This window comes from Molossus molossus, unplaced genomic scaffold (assembly GCF_014108415.1).
Source record: "Molossus molossus isolate mMolMol1 unplaced genomic scaffold, mMolMol1.p scaffold_m16_p_1, whole genome shotgun sequence".
NCBI lineage: Eukaryota > Metazoa > Chordata > Mammalia > Chiroptera > Molossidae > Molossus > Molossus molossus.
In genome coordinates, this window is record NW_023425344.1 from 170,754,006 (window position 1) to 170,773,079 (window position 19,074).

The window sequence follows — 19,074 nt, forward strand, 5'->3', positions numbered from 1 at the left end:
ACAAGGAAGGAAAAATGGCGGTGGAGTGAATGGAGCTACACAGACTGTCTCCCAGAACCAAACTGGAATTACAACTATAACACAGACAAATCGAGGGGAAAAACCAACAGAAAAGCAGCTTGTGACGACCATACAACGAGGGACACTGACTCCATCCCGGTAGGATTGCGAAGGCGCGAGACGGGAGCTGGGAGCCCACGGTCCGCAGCTCGGCAGCGGCCTTAGCTGGGAGCGGCGCCCTCGGGTTACACTCCCAGGCGGCTCCACAGCGCAGCCGGGACAGAGGCTAAAACAGCCACAGCCACTCACCTTGGGCTCCGGCAGAGGGAGGGCAGACTAGACTGGAACTGTGTCGGGACACTCAGGATCTGGAGGGTGCTCAGAGCTGAGTGCAGCCACTCAGAACGGTGGCCACATTGCTCCTTCCCAGGGCTCTGAGGAGAGGCAGCAGCCCCTCCCTCGGAGATCCAACCCCACCTTATGGGCCATTGAAGGGCTAATTGAGGCTCACTAACAACCAGCATCTGCCCCGCCCTCGTGAAAGCCCCTTGGCTGAGCACCAGAGGGAGTTTTTCAATCAACTGACAACGCAAAACTCATCAAGTAACCTAGACTGCTAGCATCCAGGCAAAAAGCTAGAGAATAACAGTACCTTTCCTGGGCTGGCAACTTTAACCAGGAAAGTAAGACTTGACAGTGATGTTCAACGTGGGTCCTCCCTCGCTCATCTAAACACAGGAGAGGGAGCCACAAACAGCAGAACACCAACACCCACAGGGAGAACTTGACAGGCTCCAAAGCCCACAGTGATAGCCAAAATGGTGAAACACAGAAACAGAAGCCAAATGAAAGAGCAAGAGACCTCCACCGAAGATGAGATCAATGTGGAACAATTAGGCATGTTAACAGAGCTAGAATTCATAGCCATAATCTTGAGGAAGCTCAACAGCATGAGTAAGGACATAGAGACACTGAAAATAAGCCAATTGGAAATTAAAAACCAACAAGAAGAGATAAAAAATGACATATCCGAAATGAAAAACACATTGGAAGGTTTAAAAAGCCGTAAGAGGAAGCTGAGGAACGGATCAGTGAATTAGAAGACAGGGTAGAAAAAAATCAACCAATCAGAAAAACAAAAGGAAAAAACTATTAAAAAACAGGAAGACAGCTTAAGAGAACTATGGGACAACTGGAAACGTAATAATATTCACATCATAGGAGTCCCCGAAGAAGAAGAAAATGAGCAAGGGATAGAGAATATATTCAAAAAAATAGTGACAGAAAACTTCCCTAATTTGGTGAAGGAAGAAGGCATTCAAGTTCAAGAAGCACAGAGAGTCCCAAGTAAGAAGAACCCAAACAGGCCCACACCAAGACACATAGTAATTAAAATGCCACAAATTAAAGACAAAGAGAGAATCCTAAAAGCAGCAAGAGATAAGCAACAGGTTACCTACAAAGGGAACCCCATAAGGCTCTCAGCTGACTTCTCACAAGAAACACTACAGGCCAGAAGAGAATGGCATGAAGTAATCAAAGTCATGAAAAACAAGAATCTGAATCCAAGACTATTCTACCCAGCAAGGCTATCATTCAAAATAGGTCAAATAAAGAGCTTCCCAGACAAAAAAAGGCTAAGGGAATACATTAGCACCAAACCAGCACTGCAAGAAATGTTAAAAGGACTGCTGTAATTAGCAGTAGAAATGGGAAGAAAAATAGAACCACACTAAACAAAAATGGCAATAAATAAGTACATATCAATAATCATCTTAAATGTAAATGCATTGAATGCTCCATAAAAAGACACAGAGTAGCTGATTGGATAAGAAAGCATGACTCATCTATATGTTGTTTACAAGAGACCCACCTCTCAACAAAAGACTCACATAGGTTGAAAGTGAAGGGATGGAAAAAAATTTTCCAAGCAAATGGAAAGCAAAAAAAAGCTGGGGTAGCAATTCTCATATCTGATAAAATAGATTTCAAAATGAAGACCATAACTACAGACAAAGACGGCCACTACATAATATTGAAAGGATCTATCCAACAGGAAGATATAACCTTGATAAACATATATGCACCCAATACAGGAGCACCAAAATATATGAAAAATCTTCTGGAGGACTTCCAAGGGGAAATCGACAACAATACAATCATAGCAGGGGACTTCAACACCCTGTTGACAGCACTGGATAGATCCTCTAGGCAAAAAATTAGCAAGGAAACAGAGACTCTAAATGAAGCACCAGACCAAATGGATTTAATAGATATCTACAGAGAATTACACCCCAAAACTACAGAATACATATTCTTCTCAAGTGCACATGGGACATTCTCAAAGATAGACCACATGATAGGACACAAACTAAATCTCTACAAGTTCAATAAGACTGAAATCATATCAAGCATCTTCTCAGATCACAATGGCATGAAACTAGAAATCAATTGCAACAAGAACATGCAAAGACATTTCAACACATGAATGGGTCACCAAGGAGATCAAGGAAGAAATTAAAAACTTCCTGGAAACTGCCCTGGCCGGTTTGGCTCAGCGGTTAGAGCGTCGACCTGCGGTCCGGAGAGACCCGGGTTCGGTTCCCGCTAAGGGCACGTACTTCAATTGCAGTTTGTCCCCGGCCCTGGTTGGTCGTGCGGGTGGCAGCCACTCGATGTGTCCCTTCACGTCGATGTTTCTTTCTCTCTCTCCTTTCCTCTCTCTCCCTCCCACTCTATCTGTACAAAAAATGGAAAAATATCCTCAGGTGAGAATGAAAAAAAAAAAAAAAAAAAACTTCCTGGAAACCAATGAAAATGAACACACAACAACACAAAATCTATGGGATGCAGGGAAAGCAGTTCTGAAAGGGAAGTTCATAGCACTACAGGCCTACCTCAAAAAACAAGAAAAATTTCTAATTGACTGTCTAACCTCACAACTTAAAGAATTAGAAAGCAAACAAAAAGAAAACCCCAGAGCAAGTAGAAGGAAAGAAATAGTAAACATCAGAGCAGAAATAAATGACATAGAGACCAAAAAAACAATTCAAAGGATCAATGAAACAAAGAGCTGGTTTTTCGAAAAGATAAACAAGATTGATGGACCCTTAGCTAGACTCACCAAGAAACAAAGAGAGAGAACCCAAATACACAAAATCAGAAATGAAAGAGGAGAAGTAACAACCAACACCACGGAAATACAAAAGATCGTTAACAACTACTATGAACAACTATATGGCAACAAATTCGACAATCTAAGCGAAATGGACAAATTTCTAGAAACACACAGTCTCCCAAAACTATTCCCGGAAGAGATAGAAAACTTGAACAGACCAATAACAACTAAGAAAATTGAAGAGGTAATCAAGACTCTCCCAGCAAACAAAAGCCCAGGCCCAGATGGCTTCACGGGGGAGTTTTACCAAACATTCAAAAAAGAAATAACACCCATTCTCCTCAAACTATTTCAAAAAATTCAAGAAGAAGGAAGACTTCCAAACTCGTTCTATGAGGCCAGCATAATTCTAATTCCAAAACCAGAAAAAGACACTACGAAGAAAGAAAACTACAGGCCAATATCCCTGATGAACATAGACGCCAAAATCCTGAACAAAATATTAGCAAATCGGATCCAGAAATACATCAAAAAAATTATTCACCATGACCAAGTGGGATTCATTCCAGGGATGCAAGGCTGGTACAATATTCGCAAATCAATAAACGTGATACACCACATAAACAAAATGAAGAATAAAAACCACATGATCATATCAATAGATGCTGAAAAAGCATTCGACAAAATCCAGCATCCATTTCTGATAAAAACGCTCAGCAATGTAGGAATAGAGGGATCATATCTTGACATCATAAAGGCCATATATGAAGGACCTACAGCCAACATCATACTCAATGGACAGAAACTAAAAACATTTCCATTAAGAACAGGAACAAGACAGGGATGTCCACTTTCGCCACTCTTATTTAACATTGTACTGGAAGTCTTAGCCACAGCTATCAGACATGAAGAAAAAATAAAAGGGATCCAAATTGGAAAGGAGGAAGTGAAACTGTCATTATTTGCACATGACATGATATTATACATAGAAAACCCTAAAGACTCCATCAAAAATCTATTAGACTTAATAAATGAATTTGGCAAAGTAGCAAGATACAAAATTAACGTCAAGAAATCGACGGCATTCTTGTACACCAATGATGAACTCACAGAAAGAGAAACTGAAAAAACAATCCCATTTACCATCGCTCCAAAAAAATTACAATACCTAGGAATAAACTTAACCAAAGAAGTAAAGGACCTATTTGCAGAAAACTACAGGTCATTGAAAAAGAAATAGAGCAAGATATAAAAAAGTGGAAGCACATACCCTGTTCATGGATTGGAAGAATTAACATCATTAAAATGTCCATACTACCCAAAGCAATCTATAGATTCAATGCAATCCCCATCAAAATACCAACGACATATTTCATAGAACTAGAACAAATACTTCAAAAGTTCATATGGAACCAAAAAAGACCCCGAATAGCCACAGCAATCTTGAAAAAGAAGAACAAAGTAGGTGGGATCACAATACCAGATATCAGGTTATACTACAAAGCGACTGTAACCAAAACAGCCTGGTACTGGCACAAGAACAGACATATAGACCAGTGGAACAGAACTGAAAACCCAGAAATGGACCCAAGGCAATACGCTCAATTAATATTTGACAAAGGTGGCAAGAGCATACAGTGGAGTAAAGACAGCCTCTTTAATAAATGGTGTTGGGAAAATTGGACAGCTACATGCAAAAAAATGAAACTAGACCATCAACTTACACCATACACAAAAATAAACTCAAAATGGATAAAAGACTTAAATGTGACCTGTGAATCCATAAAAATTCTAGAAGAAAATGTAGGCATCAAAATTTCGGATATCATACGGAGCAGAATTTTCACTGATACATCACCTAAGGCAACAGAAACAAAGGAAAAAATGAACACATGGGACTACATCAAACTCAAAAGCTTCTGCACAGCAAAAGAAACAATCATCAAAATGGAAAGGCAACCCACTGTATGGGAGAACATCATTGCCAATGATGTATCAGATAAGGGGTTAATTTCCAATATATATAGAGTGCTCCTACAACTCAACAAAAGGAAGACAAAGAACCCAATTAAAAAATGGGCAGAGGAGCTGAATAGACACCTCTCCAAACAGGACATACAAATGGCCAAGAGACATATGAAGAAATGCTCAACATCACTAATCATCAGAGAGATGCAAATTAAAACAACAATGAGGTATCACCTCACACCTGTCAGAATGGCCGCCATCAACAAATCATAAAGAACAAGTGTTGGCGAGGGTGTGGAGAAAAGGGGACTCTAATACACTGCTGGTGGGAATGCAGACTGGTGCAGCCGCTATGGAAAACAATATGGTTCTACCTCAAAAAATTAAAAATTGAACTTCCATTTGACTCAGTGATCCCACTTCTATGAATATACCCTAAGAAGCCTGAAACACCAATCAGGAAGAATATATGTACCCCCATGTTCATAGCAGCATTATTTACAATAGCTAAGATCTGGAAACAGCCCAAGTGTCCACCAGTAGACAAATGGATAAAAAAGCTGTGGTACATATACACAATGGAGTACTATGCAGCGGTAAGAAAGAAAGATCTCTTATCCTTTGAGATGACATGGAGGGACCTGGAAAGTATTATCCTAAGTGAAAGAAGCCAAGCAGAAAAAGACAAATATCACATGATCTCACTTATATACGGAATATAATGAACATAACAGTCTGAGGAATACGGTAGACCCAGAAACATGAAAGTAGGGCACAGACTGACATCCCTCAGAAGAGGGGGTGTGGGGGGTGGGAAGAGATAAACCACAGAACTTATATGCATGTATGCATGACCAATGGACATGGACAACTAAGCCGGGGACGGGGCGGAGGTGGGGTGGGGTGGGGGGTGCCAATGGGGTAAAAAGGTAAAATATCTGTAACAAAAAAATAAATAAAAATTCATTAAAAAAAAAAAAAAAAGTACAAGAAGATAAGTTTAAGCATTATATAACTCCTGGCTCAGTGAGCAGTATTTATAGTTACAACAAAAACAAAACTTGTGACACAACAATATTAGAAGAATGAAATGAGGGAAACTATTATAGAATTCTCAGTTTCCATAATAGGAAACCAACAGATAATGTCTAAAACTGATATTATTTAGAAATGTAAGGTTAAATTCCAGAAGCAGTAACCAAAAGAGTTAGATAGGTAATTGCTACTAGGATGCAAAATTTAGACATGGGAGAGTAGATTGTTTTTGTTTGTTTGTTTGTTTTTTTATCTTCACCCGAGGACGTTTTCCCATATTTTTGTTCAGGAAGAGTGGGAGGGAGAGAGAGGAACAGAGAGAGAGAGAGAAACATCGATGTGAAAGGAACACATCGAGTGGCTGCCACCCGCACGACCGACCAGGGCCGGGGACAAACTGCAACTGAGGTACGCGCCCTTAGCGAGAACCGAACCCGGGTCTCTCAGGACCGCAGGTCGACGCTCTAACCGCTGAGCCAAACCGGCCAGGGTGAGAGTAGATTGTTTTTAATTATAAACCTGTGCTATCGTCCAGAACCATGAAATAAGAAAATAGGATGTGAGGTTTGACAAAAACAAAAGTAGCAAAATTAGTCTCTGAAGAACTTCAGATAATTAAGTATTGAATAAAAAATAAGAAGTGTTGCCCTGGCCAGTATGGATCAGTTGGTTGGGCATCATCCCTATGCAGAGAAACGTTGCTAGTTCAATTCCTGGTCAGGCCCTGGCCAGTGCTGCTCAGCGGTTAGAGTTCTGGCCCATGCACCAAAGGGTTGTAGGTTTAATTCCCAGTCAAGGGCACATACCTGGGTCACAGGTTTGATCCTCTGCCCCAGCTGGTTTGTGTGTCACAATCGATGCATCCCTGTCACATCAATGTTTCTCTCTCTTCCCTCTCACCTCCTCCCTCCTTTCTTTCCACTCTCTCTAAAAGTATGGAAAAAATATACTTGGGTGAAGATTAGCATCAACAACAAAATACAATTCTTGGTCAGGGTACATGCTCAGGTTTCTGACTCAATCCCTGTTAGGGGGCATGTAGGAGGTAAGCTTATCGATGTTCTGTTCTCACATCAATGTTTCTCTCCCTCTCCCTTCTCTAAAAATCAAGAAAAAATGTTTAAATAAATTTTTTTTTTTTAAGTTGCTCTGGCCAGTTTGGCTCAGCAGTTAGAGTGTTGGCCCATGGACCAATGAGTCACAAGGTTCGATTCTGGTCAAGGGTACATACTTCGGTTTCGGTTCATCCCCAGCCCTGGTTGAGGTTGTGCGAGAGGCAACCAGTTGATGTGTCTCTCTCACATTGATGTTTCTCTCTCTCTCTACCTCCCTCCCTACCATTCTATCTGAAGGTAAATAGAAAACAATATAATTACTTGGGTGGGAATTTTAAAAAATAAATAAAAAAGATATGAAGGTCCGGCCAGTGTGGCTCAGTGGTTGAGCGTCGACCCACGCACCAAGAGGTTGCCAGTTCAATTCTCGGTTAGGACACATGCCTAGGTTGTGGGCCCGATCCCCAGTTTGGGGCACGCAGGAGGCAGCCAATCGATGTTCTCTCTCATCGATGTTTCTATCTCTCTCTCTCTCACACTTCCTCTCTCTCTAAAATCAATAAAGGAAAAAAAAATTTTTTTTAAATATATGAAGTATTAAGTGATATGGAAGGTAGAATGAGGACTTACATATGACTAATTATAGAGTTCCACAAGAAGGAAGTAGAGAAAATGAATGAGAGGCAATATCAGAAAAGATAACAGCTGAGGAATTTCCAACTAACAGAATTAGCGGAAAACAAACTCTTAGGTTCAAAAAGCACAACAAATTCAAGTCAGGAGAGAAAAGGAATCTCTATGGAGACGCACAAAAAGAAAACTGAAGAACAACAAAGCAAAGACCTTAAATGTAGCCAGTAAGGGTAAGAAAACGATTGCAGTCTTCTAAAGACAGATCGTGGAAAGTAAGATCCTAAAAATGTTAAAGAGGAAAACAATTGCCATCCTAGAGTATTACACCCCTCCCCTTAACTGTCCTTCCAGAATTACTGCAAATAAAGCTGTTTGGGGGCAAATAAAAACCAAGTTTACCACTAACAGACTCTCAGTGAAGGTATGCCTAGGATGGTCTTTAAGAAGCAAAAAAATGAACCTGAAAGGAAGGGTCGCAGCTCAACCCTAGTTCCCACAAGCAAGAAACTAGTAAAATATGGATAAACTTGAATAAGAACTAAATCTATAAATCAAAACAGTGTCTTAAAGGGTGAAAAAGCAAGATAGAACTAACATAATGAACAACTGTAACATAATTTGGGAGGAGTAAATGAAGTGAGAAAGTTCTAAGGTCCTTCATAGTTTGGAAGGAGGACAGAGTTATTGACTAATATTTTGATTCTACTAATGTAGGTATGCATGCTGAAATTTAAGGTAGTCATTAAAATATAGGAATAGAAGGTATGGGGGTAATTATTAATACCATTTTTTTTAATCTTCACACAAGGATATTTTTCTATTTTTATCTTCAGATAGAGTGAGAGGGGGAGAGAGAGAGAGAAACATCGATTGGTTGACTCCCACACAACCCCGACTAGGGCCAGGGATGGAACTGCAACGAGGTACGTGCCCTTGATAAGAATCGAACCTGTGACTCTTTGGTCCACTCAAACTGGCCAGGGCAATTTAAAGGAAAATAAATAGAGAATATAACTTTATGATGTAATGTTAAAACTCAGTAAGTCATACACACTCACAAAAAAGTCAGAAAAGAATATAAAAGGATAGCCCTGGCCGGTTTGGCTCAGCGGTTAGAGCATCGGCCTGCGGTCCAGAGAGACCGGGGTTTGGTTCCCGCTAAGGGCACGTACCTTGGTTGCAGTTTGTCCCCAGCCCTGGTTGGGTCGTGTGGGTGGCAACCACTCGATGTGTCGCTTTCACGTCGATGTTTCTCTCTCTCTCTCTCCCTCCCACTCTATCTGAACAAAATATCGAAAAATGTCCTCGGGTGAGGATAAAAAACAAAAAAAAACAAAACAGAATATAAAAAGGATAAAGCAAACAAACAGGAAACACAAAATAGGTTGATATTAATATCAAAATAATAATTATATATGCATCGGCCTGCGGTCCAGAGAGACCGGGTTCGGTTCCCGCTAAGGGCACGTACCTCGGTTGCAGTTTGTCCCTGGCCCTGGTTGGCTGTGCGGGTGGCGGCCACTCGATGTGTCCCTTTCACGTCGATGTCTCTCTCTCTCTCTCCCTCCCCTCCCCCCACTCTATCTGAACAAAAAATGGAAAAATGTCCTCGGGTGAGGATTAAAAAATAATTATAATAAATAAAAAAATAATAATAATTATAAATATATTTGGATTAAATTTACCAGTTAAAAGGCAGAGATTATTAAAATAGATTTATTGTAAATCAAGTCATATGTTATTTACAAGTAATACACCTAAAATATAAGGCCAGAGAAACGTTGGTGGGAAAAAAAGCCTTCTATCAGGCAAATGCCAGGCCAAATACAACTAGGGTAAGCTGTTTTAATTATCAGCCAAAATAGTCTTTAAAGAAAAATCATTGTTACAGAGAAAGCAAAGCATCAAAAAATGATAAAATGTTACATTTACTAAAATGTATAAAAATTCTAAAACTATAAGTCTGATAATAAAACATGTATATATACATATATAACATTTATACCAAAAACTGATAGAAATACAAGGAGAAATGGGAAATTAACAATCCCATTTGTAACAGCATCAAAAAGAACAAAATACTTAGGAATTAACTAAAGAAAGACCTGTACACTAGAAACGACAGAACACTGGTGGAAGAAATTAAATATATAAATGAAAAGATAACCCATGTTCACAGACTGGAAGACTTAATATTGTTACAATATGTCCATACTACCTAAAGTGATTTACAAATTCAATGCAATCTCTATCAAAATCCCAATGGCATTTTTTTTTACCAAAAAATTTTACTAAAATTCACATGGAACCACAAAAAACCCTAAACAGCTAAAACGATCTTAAGAAAAAGAATCAAAACCAAAGGCCTCACATTTCCTAATTTCAAAATACATTACAAAACTAAAGATAGACATATAGACCAATGAAATAGAGAGCCCAGAAATAAACCCATGCATCTATGGTCAATTGATCATATATAAGGGTGCCAAAAATAAATAATGGGGAAGGAATAGTCTCTTCAACAAACAGTGCTGGGAAAACTTGGTAGAAATATGCAAAATAAAATTTGACTCTTATCTTATACCACACACAAAAATCAACTCAAAATGAATTAAAGATTTAAATGACCTGAAACTGTAAAACCACTAGAAGAAAATATACGAGATAAGCTTCATGACACTGGTCTTGGCAATGATTTTTTGGATATGACACCAAAAGCACAGGCAACAAAAGCAAAAAAAAAAGGTAAGTGGGGTTATGTCAAACTAAAAAGCTTCTGCGTAGCAAAGGAATGATCAGAACGAAAAGGCAATCTAAGGAATGGGAAAAAATATTTGCAAATCACATATCTGATAAGGGGTTAATATCTAAACTCTAAGGAACTCAATTTAAAAAGGGGCAAAGAACTTGAATAGACATTTCTCCAAAGAAGATATACAAATGGGTCAATAAGTAAATGAAAATATGCTCAGTGTCACTAATCATCAAAAAAATGCAAATCAGCCCCGGCCAGTTTGGCTCAGCAGTTAGAGCGTCGGCCTGCGGACCAGAGATTCCCGGGTTCGGTTCCCGCTAAGGGCATGTACCTTGGTTGCGGTTTGTCCCTGGTCCCAGTTGGGGTCATGTGGGTGGCAAACAATCGATGTGGCCCTCTCACATCAATGTTTCTCTCTCTCTCTTCCCTCCGCTCTCCCTCCTGCTCTATCTGAAGATAAATGCAAAAATGTCCTCGGGTGAGGATAAAATAAAAAAAAAGAATCAATGAATGCATAAATGAGTGGAACAACAAATTAATGTTTCTTTCTTACTCTCTCTCTCCCCCCCGCCCCTCTCTCTCCAATCATAAATAAAACATTTTTAAATAGAACTACCACATGATCTAGCAATCCCACTTCTGAGTATATACCCAAAAGAATTAATATCAGGATCTCAAAGAGATATTTGCACTCCTGTGTTCATTACAGCACCATTCATAATAACCAAAATGTGCTAAACAACCTAAATGTACATTGAAGGATGAATGGATTAATAAAAAAAGTGTGATATATACATACAGTGAAATATTATTCAGTCTAAAAAAAAAAAGAAAATCCTGTCACATGCTACAACATGAATAAACCTTCAGGGCACCATGCTAAGTGAAATAAGCCAGTTACATAAGAACAAATATTGTATGATACATATGTGAGGTATATAAATGAATCAAACACACAGAAGTAGAGAATAGAATGGTAGTTGCTAGGGGCTGCCGGGAAGAGGAAATGGGGAGTTGTTATTCAACGGGTATAGAATTTCAGTTATACATAACGATTAAGTTCTAGAGCTCTGTGGTACAACAGTGTGCCTATATTTACAACACTGTATTGCACACTTAAAATGTGTTAAGAGGGTAGATCTCATGTTAAGTGTTCTTACCACAATTTAAAAAAGAAAGATATAGATAAAAGAAATACCAAGGGAGTTAAATTTCAGCTGGGAGCCTGGAATCATGAGCATTCAGTCTCAAACTATACCATCTTTTTTGATCAAAAGAACCAGAGACAGTGGGTGTGCACTGTGGAGCATCTCATCATTAGTACCTTTGGTCTCCAAATCTTACAGTGAATGACTTTGCTGTTTTGAAAGGAATAGTATGTGGATTTTCTTAGAAAATTCAAGGAAAAAAAAACAAAACAAACAACCAGCAACAAAAAGAAAAGAAAATACAAAGAGGTATTAATAAATCTACCATCACAAAGAGAAATTGATATACCTCCCTCAGTAATTGAGAGATGAAGCAGAAACAAAAATGAGTAAGGAAACAATGAGTCTATACTTTCATAAGTAAATAATTGAAAGCATTATGAGGAATGAGATATTTACAGAGTTTCAAACAACTTCTCCCCTATATACTTTTTAATCACAATGAGAAAAAAAAAGTTTACTTAGAGAAACCTGGAAGACACCAATTAAATCAAGGGATCGAAGTGTACATCACCAATAACAGAACATATCAAAATTGTGTACTGTTTGATAAAATTCAATGAGAAAAACATGGTATCACTGCTGTGATATTCCTACCAAAGATGCAAAACCTGACTCTAATCATGAAGAAAATAGCAGATCAATTCGAAATTAAGTAACATTCTACAAAATAACTAACCTAAAATCTTAAAAAATGGAAAGATCGCAAAAGTCAAGGTATTACTGTTCCTCACTGAAGGAGGCTATAAAGACATAACTAAATGCAATGATAAAGACAATATGTGATTACAACATGTGATCTCTTTGCTATGAAGGGTGCTACTGGGACAACCACTAAAACTTAGGTGGAGCCTGAGAATTAGACTATAGTAACTTATTGATAGGGCATCATGTCATGAACTCATTCTCATTTTCAGCCAAAAAGTTCTTTTGTCTTTTCTTGCAACTTTTTTTATGAGACTATTAAAAAAATATATCATAAAGACAAGGTATACTTAAGCACTAATGAAATTTACGACTGCAATCTTAAATATACACTTCTATGGAAGAGCAAAATATGGAATATTCCTAACTCATTTTATAAATCTTGTATCAAATTAACGGCAGTATGAGATTTAAAAATTGAATCTCACTTATAAACATAGAAATAAAGCTTCTAAACAAAACATTAGTATATGAATCTGGTTACGCACAAGAAAAATAATAATTCCAGGAATCCAAGGATGTTTTAACATTAGAAAATCCATTAATAATGTAAGCCACTATGTTAATATAGTAAGAGAAAAAAAACATGACTAACTCAATAGATGCAGACAAAGCATCTAATAAAATCTAACAATTATTCATGGTAAAAATTCTTAGAAAACAAGAAATAAAAGTAAATTTCCTTAACTTAATAAAAACAGTATTAACCCAAACCCAACAGTAAATATACTTTTTGAAAAACTATTAGAAGCATTCCCGTAAAATCAAGAACACAGTGCTGATCTGCTTCCACTGCTCCTAGTCCACGCTGTGCTGGCGGGCCTGTCAGTGCCAGTGAGACAAGTAAAACAAGGAAGAGGAAGATCAGATTGAAAGACGCAAACGGCATTATTCACAAATGACATAATCTACATGGAAAATCTAAGGATCTGTAATGAAATTTTTAGAATTAAGAAGAGAGGTACATGAGGTTGGATATAATATCGATATATAAAACTACGTTTCTATATAGCAGCAGAAAATAAAAAGTAATTTTTAAAAGATGTTACTAAACAACAAAAAGTTTTTACAACTCAACACCAGAAAAATAAACAATCCAATTAAAAAATAGGCAAAGGATCTGAATAAACACTTCTCCAAAGAGGACATACAGATGGACAACAGACATGAAAAGATGTTCAACATCACTAACCATCAGAGAAATGCAAATTAAAATAACAATGAGGTATCACCTCACACCTGTCAGAATGGCTATGAGTCAACAAATCAACAAACAAGTGTTGGCAAGGATGTGGAAAAAAGGGAACCCTCGTGCATTGTTGGTGGGAATGCAGACTGGTGCAGCCACTGTAGAAAGCAGTATGGAGTTATTTCAAAAAATTAAAAATGGAACTGTCTGATGATCTAGTGATTTCACATCTGGAAATGTATCTGAAGAGAATCAAAACACTAATTTGAAAGAATATATGCACTCCTACGTTCATTGCAGTGTTATTTATAGTAGCCAAGATTTGGAAACAACCCAAGTGCTCATCAGTAGATGAGTGGATAAAAAAGCTGTGGTACATTTACACAATGGAATACTACTCAGCCATAAAAAAAAGGAAACCTTACCCTTTGTGATAGCATGCATGGACCTGGAGAGCATTATGCTAAGTGATATAAGCCAGTCTCAAAAAGACAAGTAAGTACTATATGATTTCAGTCATATGTGGAATCTAATGAACAAAATGTACTAACAAGCAAAACAGAGACAGACTAATAGAGAGCAGGCTAACAGCTGGGGTGGAGGGGCTGCATGGGGGAATTGAGCAAAAAAGAAAAAAAAAAAGAGAACAAACTCATGAACACAGACAACAGGGTGGTGACTGCCTGGAGGAGGTGGGGTGAAGAGAGGTGGAGGAGAGTATAGGGGGGATAAATGGTGATGGACGAAGACTTGACTTGGAGTGGAGAACACATAATACATGTATAGATGACGTGTTGTAAAATTGTACACCTAAAACTTGTTTAATTTTGTCAACCAGTGTCACTCCAATAAATTCAATTAAAAAATTTTTTTAACAATAACAATTATGAGAAGAAAAAAAACAAGGTAAAATTATCAGGTTATTAAGTTATCAAAACTTACTAGATTGAAAGCTGTAAAAAAAATATATTGTGGCCTGGCCGGTGTGGCTCAGTGGTTGAGCGTTGATCCATGCACCAAGAAGTTGCCAGTTCGATTCCAGATCAGGGCACATGCCCAGGTTGTGGGCCAAATCCCCAATGGGGGCATGCAGGAGGCGGCCAATTGATGTTCTCTCTCACTGATGTTTCTATCTTTCTCTCCCTTCCTCTCTCTCTAAACAATAAAGAAAGAAAAAATATATATACATATACACACACACACACACACACATATATATATATACTGGTGCAGAAACAACTAAACAGACCAATGAAACAAATGCAAAAAGCTAGAAACCAGCCTTTACATATATGGACATTTGATATAAAAAAGAGTTATAACTGCTAATGATTAGTGGGAAAACAATGGAGTACTTAAAGGGTTGAAATGACCTATTCATGTGCAAAAAATAAAACTAGATCCATACATTATACCACACACAAAAAGTAATTAAAGGTAATTTATCGATCAAAATGTTAAAAAGCAAATTTTCAGCTTTTTAAGAAAAATACATCTTTTTACCTCAAAGTAGAAAAGAAACAAAAAGCACAGATCACAAAGGGAAGATGATAATTTCAACTATGTTAAAATGTAATACTTTTGTTCATCAAGTCATCAAAAAAGAGTTAAAAGACATTCTACTACCTGGGTAAAAATATTTGCAGAACAAATAACCAGCAAGGCATTCATACACAGAATATATGAACTTCTACAATCAATGAGGGAAAAGACTAACAGCTCAACATAAAGGCACATCTTAGGGGAAAAAAATCCAAGAAGCCAGTAAATGTCCAAAAAATGTTTTATTTTAGTTGTACCCAGAAAAATAGAACAAGAAACTCCATGATTTTCATACCTATCTACTCTTAGTACTTTAATAATTTTTAAAGATATGTTGTGTTTAAAGATAAGAATCATTACAGAACTTGTCCTCTTATTTCCACTAGTATACTTAAGATCTTGTCTAGCCAGGCCAGTATGACTCAGTGGATTGAGCATTGTCCCATGGACTGAGAGGTCCGGGTTCGATTCCCGGTCAGGGTACATGTCCGGGTTTTGCAGGCGATCTTCAGTAGGGTGTGTGTAGGAAGCAGCCAGTTGTTGTTTCTCTCTCACATAGATGTTTCTATCTCTCTCTCCCTTATTCTCTCTCTAAAAAAACATATTAAAAAAAAAGAAAAAGATCTTGTGTAGGTTTTTTTTCTCTATTGATTTTAGAGAGAGAGGAAAGGAGAGGGATAGAGACAGAAACATCAATGAAAGAGAACATCAATTGGCCACCTCCTGCATGCCCCCCAGTGGGGATCAGGCCCACAACCTGGGCATGTGCCCTGCTCAGGAATTGAACTGGCAATCTCTTAGTGCATGGGTCGATGTTCAACCACTAAGCCACACTGGCTGGGCTTGTGTAGGTTTTATGAGAAGTTATCTGCAAAATTACCACTAGTTTTTTAAATGCTATTCAAAATAAACAGAACATATAGAAAAATATGCCTATTTTTTGCTGCAAATAGAGATTTATGTCCAAAGATGTGGGCATAAAAGTAGAATCATATGGTATTTGTCTTTCTCTGACTAGCTTATTTCACTTAGCATAATAATCTCCAGGTCTATCCATGCTGTTACAAAAGGTAAGGGTTCCTTCTTTTTTATGGCTGTGTAGTATTCCATTGTGTAGATGTATCACAGCTTTTTTTATCTACTCATCTACTGATGGGCACATGGGCTGTTTCCAGATCTTGCCTATTGTAAATAAAGCTAAAAATGAACATTATATTAATATTTTCAGTGATGCCAGATGACATAATCAACACAAAGTCTCTGTAAGGTAACAGCTGCGAAACTTCTAAAATTATCTCTCTCAGTTCTTTTCTATGATCCTTCCTTTATGTCGTTTCTAATACAGCTTCCAGTACAAATTTTTTAAAAAATTCACACAAGTGATGAGCTAAAGTACTATTTTAATTTTGTTTTACTTATTTTATTTATTTTTAATTTCTGTACTCCAAAGAGTCTTGAAGAAATGAAATTAGCTTAAAGGTTAAGCAAAATAACAGTACCTCACAATGCTGGCGAGAAGCTTGAATTTCACATTCATATTTGTTCTTTACAGATTCTAAGCAGAGCTCTCTATAGATTCCTGCAACCAAACACAATTATTCTGATTGTTAGCAACACGTAGTTTCATTATCACTTCCCTACATAAATTGTCCTAACTGTATTTTATAAGATGAATCAAGAAGAAATTGACCAGTAATTTTAAGTTTATCTTTAAAATTTAAAAATAAAAAGGCTCAGTTAATGTATGTATCAAAGAAGACTAGAAAACTAAGAGTTTAAAGGCTAGAAAGAAACTACACTGCAAATTTTAGTTCTTACCCCATTCTTCTAAAGAATACTCCTAAATGTTTGAGAGGGAATGATCAAAATGAAAATAAAACTTTTTTCCTATGAAAAACAATCTCTGAGGACTCATAATGGAAACAGAGTCAATACACTCTGGTTTCATGAATCATATATTCTCAAACAATGGATACTGTAGCCAACAAAACCACAATCTTTAAACTACTATTTATTTTTAGAGACCAAAACTTCCAAGAGGTTTAAATGTATAAACTGATATAACAAAATCTGTGTCATCTGAGTGCTCCTGATGGGACTTTACCTACAGGATGGATGATCAAAAGAGTATACTTAGAGGTACCAAGGCAATATGGCCATGTATATATGCCATCACAAAAATGACAAAGAGCTCTAGATGTATATACTAAACTCGATGCCACAGTTGGCCCTAGAAATGTAAGTCCTTCTCATATAGTAAAGACAAAAGACAGATATCTTGAACTATGCCATTAGCAACACATTCATACACCCTACTCTTCATACAATCAAAAACTAAAGGAATGCCACAGAGTAGAAAATTAAATAATTGACTTAAGTAATATTTCCTAAACATCCAGTAAGTCTCAGTTAGTTCTTTCAGAACGTCAAAGAAAATTACAATCATGTTTACTTTTAAGGGTGTGCTAAACCAATATGCAAAGACAGCAAGCAAGTTGAGTATTACACCATCTACATATTTAATATTAAGCACTCAAGAATAAAATTTGGATTAAGGTGAGTTTGGAAACAAAAAGAAACTATTATCAACAATGCCTTTGGTATAACAAGTACATGAGGACCAAATAGTCTCCGAGGAAAGAAAACAATCAGTAACTTCATTAAATAAAAATCAGTTTTTAGTTTGACTAAAAAACTGAAGTGATCTTTAAATGGATACATCCCTTGTTGTAAGTGTTAGGACACAATTCTGAGGTTGGATTCCAGTTATAAACAAGAGTGAAATTTATCATACAAATACTATAGCACATTTTCATTTATTAATAGCCACAAATGAGTAAATAATCTTATCAAAATCAAAAATTACCATTAAATTATCTGTTTGAAAGCTAATTCCCTGATCTCTATTTCTTGACCAAACACTTTTTAATGTTTTTATAAATTAAAAAATCCTTACAGGTGAAAACTATTAAGACTATTTAAATTGAACTTTAATTTATCTAATAGGAAATTAAACTATAGTAACAGTATCTCTTAATAAAACTATCATGGTTCCTAATTGTTTCACTTGTACAAATATCTTCTCAACAACACTGTAACACTGTGAGCAACTTGATGGATTTTTTTTTTTAACTACCCCACAGCAGCAGAGCAAAGCAAGAAGCATTTAATAAATAACTGTGGGCTGATTGACACTAAATTGCTGTGGTCAGCAGTGTAAATGTATTTGTGATTCCATTAACAACGAATGCTCACTTGACAAACACCTTTTAAATCTACTGAAGAGTTCATATTCTACTATATGAAAAAGATGTTTCACTTTCCTACCTGCTACCTTTGTACGAATTTGCATATTTTCTTGTAAAGTTGCCAGTGGTTCCAAATATTCTGGTGCTTTTCCAGCTATGACTTCTTGTAGTTTTGCATCCACCTGACTTAATCGTTCTTTATAAAGTCTTAACAAAGCAAAAATTAAGATATTAATTTAAAAAGCCCAACAAAGGCTAACAAGTTACCATTTCTATACATTATCTCTTCCTAATATTCATATTCTAATAACCTACCAAATGTATTTTTGCCTTGATCTCAAGTTAAAAACGCAATTACATTATTTGACTTTATGTACTTAATCACAAAATAAATATTTTTCTATCTTTTTTTTTTAGATATGTCACTCTTTAATGGTAAATTCACAATACAAAATAAAAAAATAAAAAAAACCCACAACTGAAATAACTACTTTTTGGCACTCTAGATTTTTGGGTTTGTTTTAATTGCATAACAATAAATTGATTCTAAGAGAAAAGGTCATTTAAGCACTGAGTTGGAAAAAAAACAAAGAAATCACTTTGAACAACTTGAGACAT

At 36.9% G+C, this 19,074-nt stretch overlaps 1 protein-coding gene across 1 annotated transcript in view; it reads right to left on the reverse strand.

Annotated features, from left to right (window-relative positions):
- BRMS1L (BRMS1 like transcriptional repressor) overlaps positions 1 to 19,074 on the reverse strand; it is a 49,823-nt gene that overhangs the window by 22,021 nt on the left and 8,728 nt on the right. Inside the window, exons 3-4 of the mRNA XM_036267467.1 lie at positions 18,536 to 18,663; positions 16,708 to 16,787 (exon numbers count right to left, since the gene is read on the reverse strand). Coding sequence (XP_036123360.1) covers positions 16,708 to 16,787; positions 18,536 to 18,663 — 208 coding nt within the window. The remainder of the gene's footprint in view (positions 1 to 16,707; positions 16,788 to 18,535; positions 18,664 to 19,074) is intronic.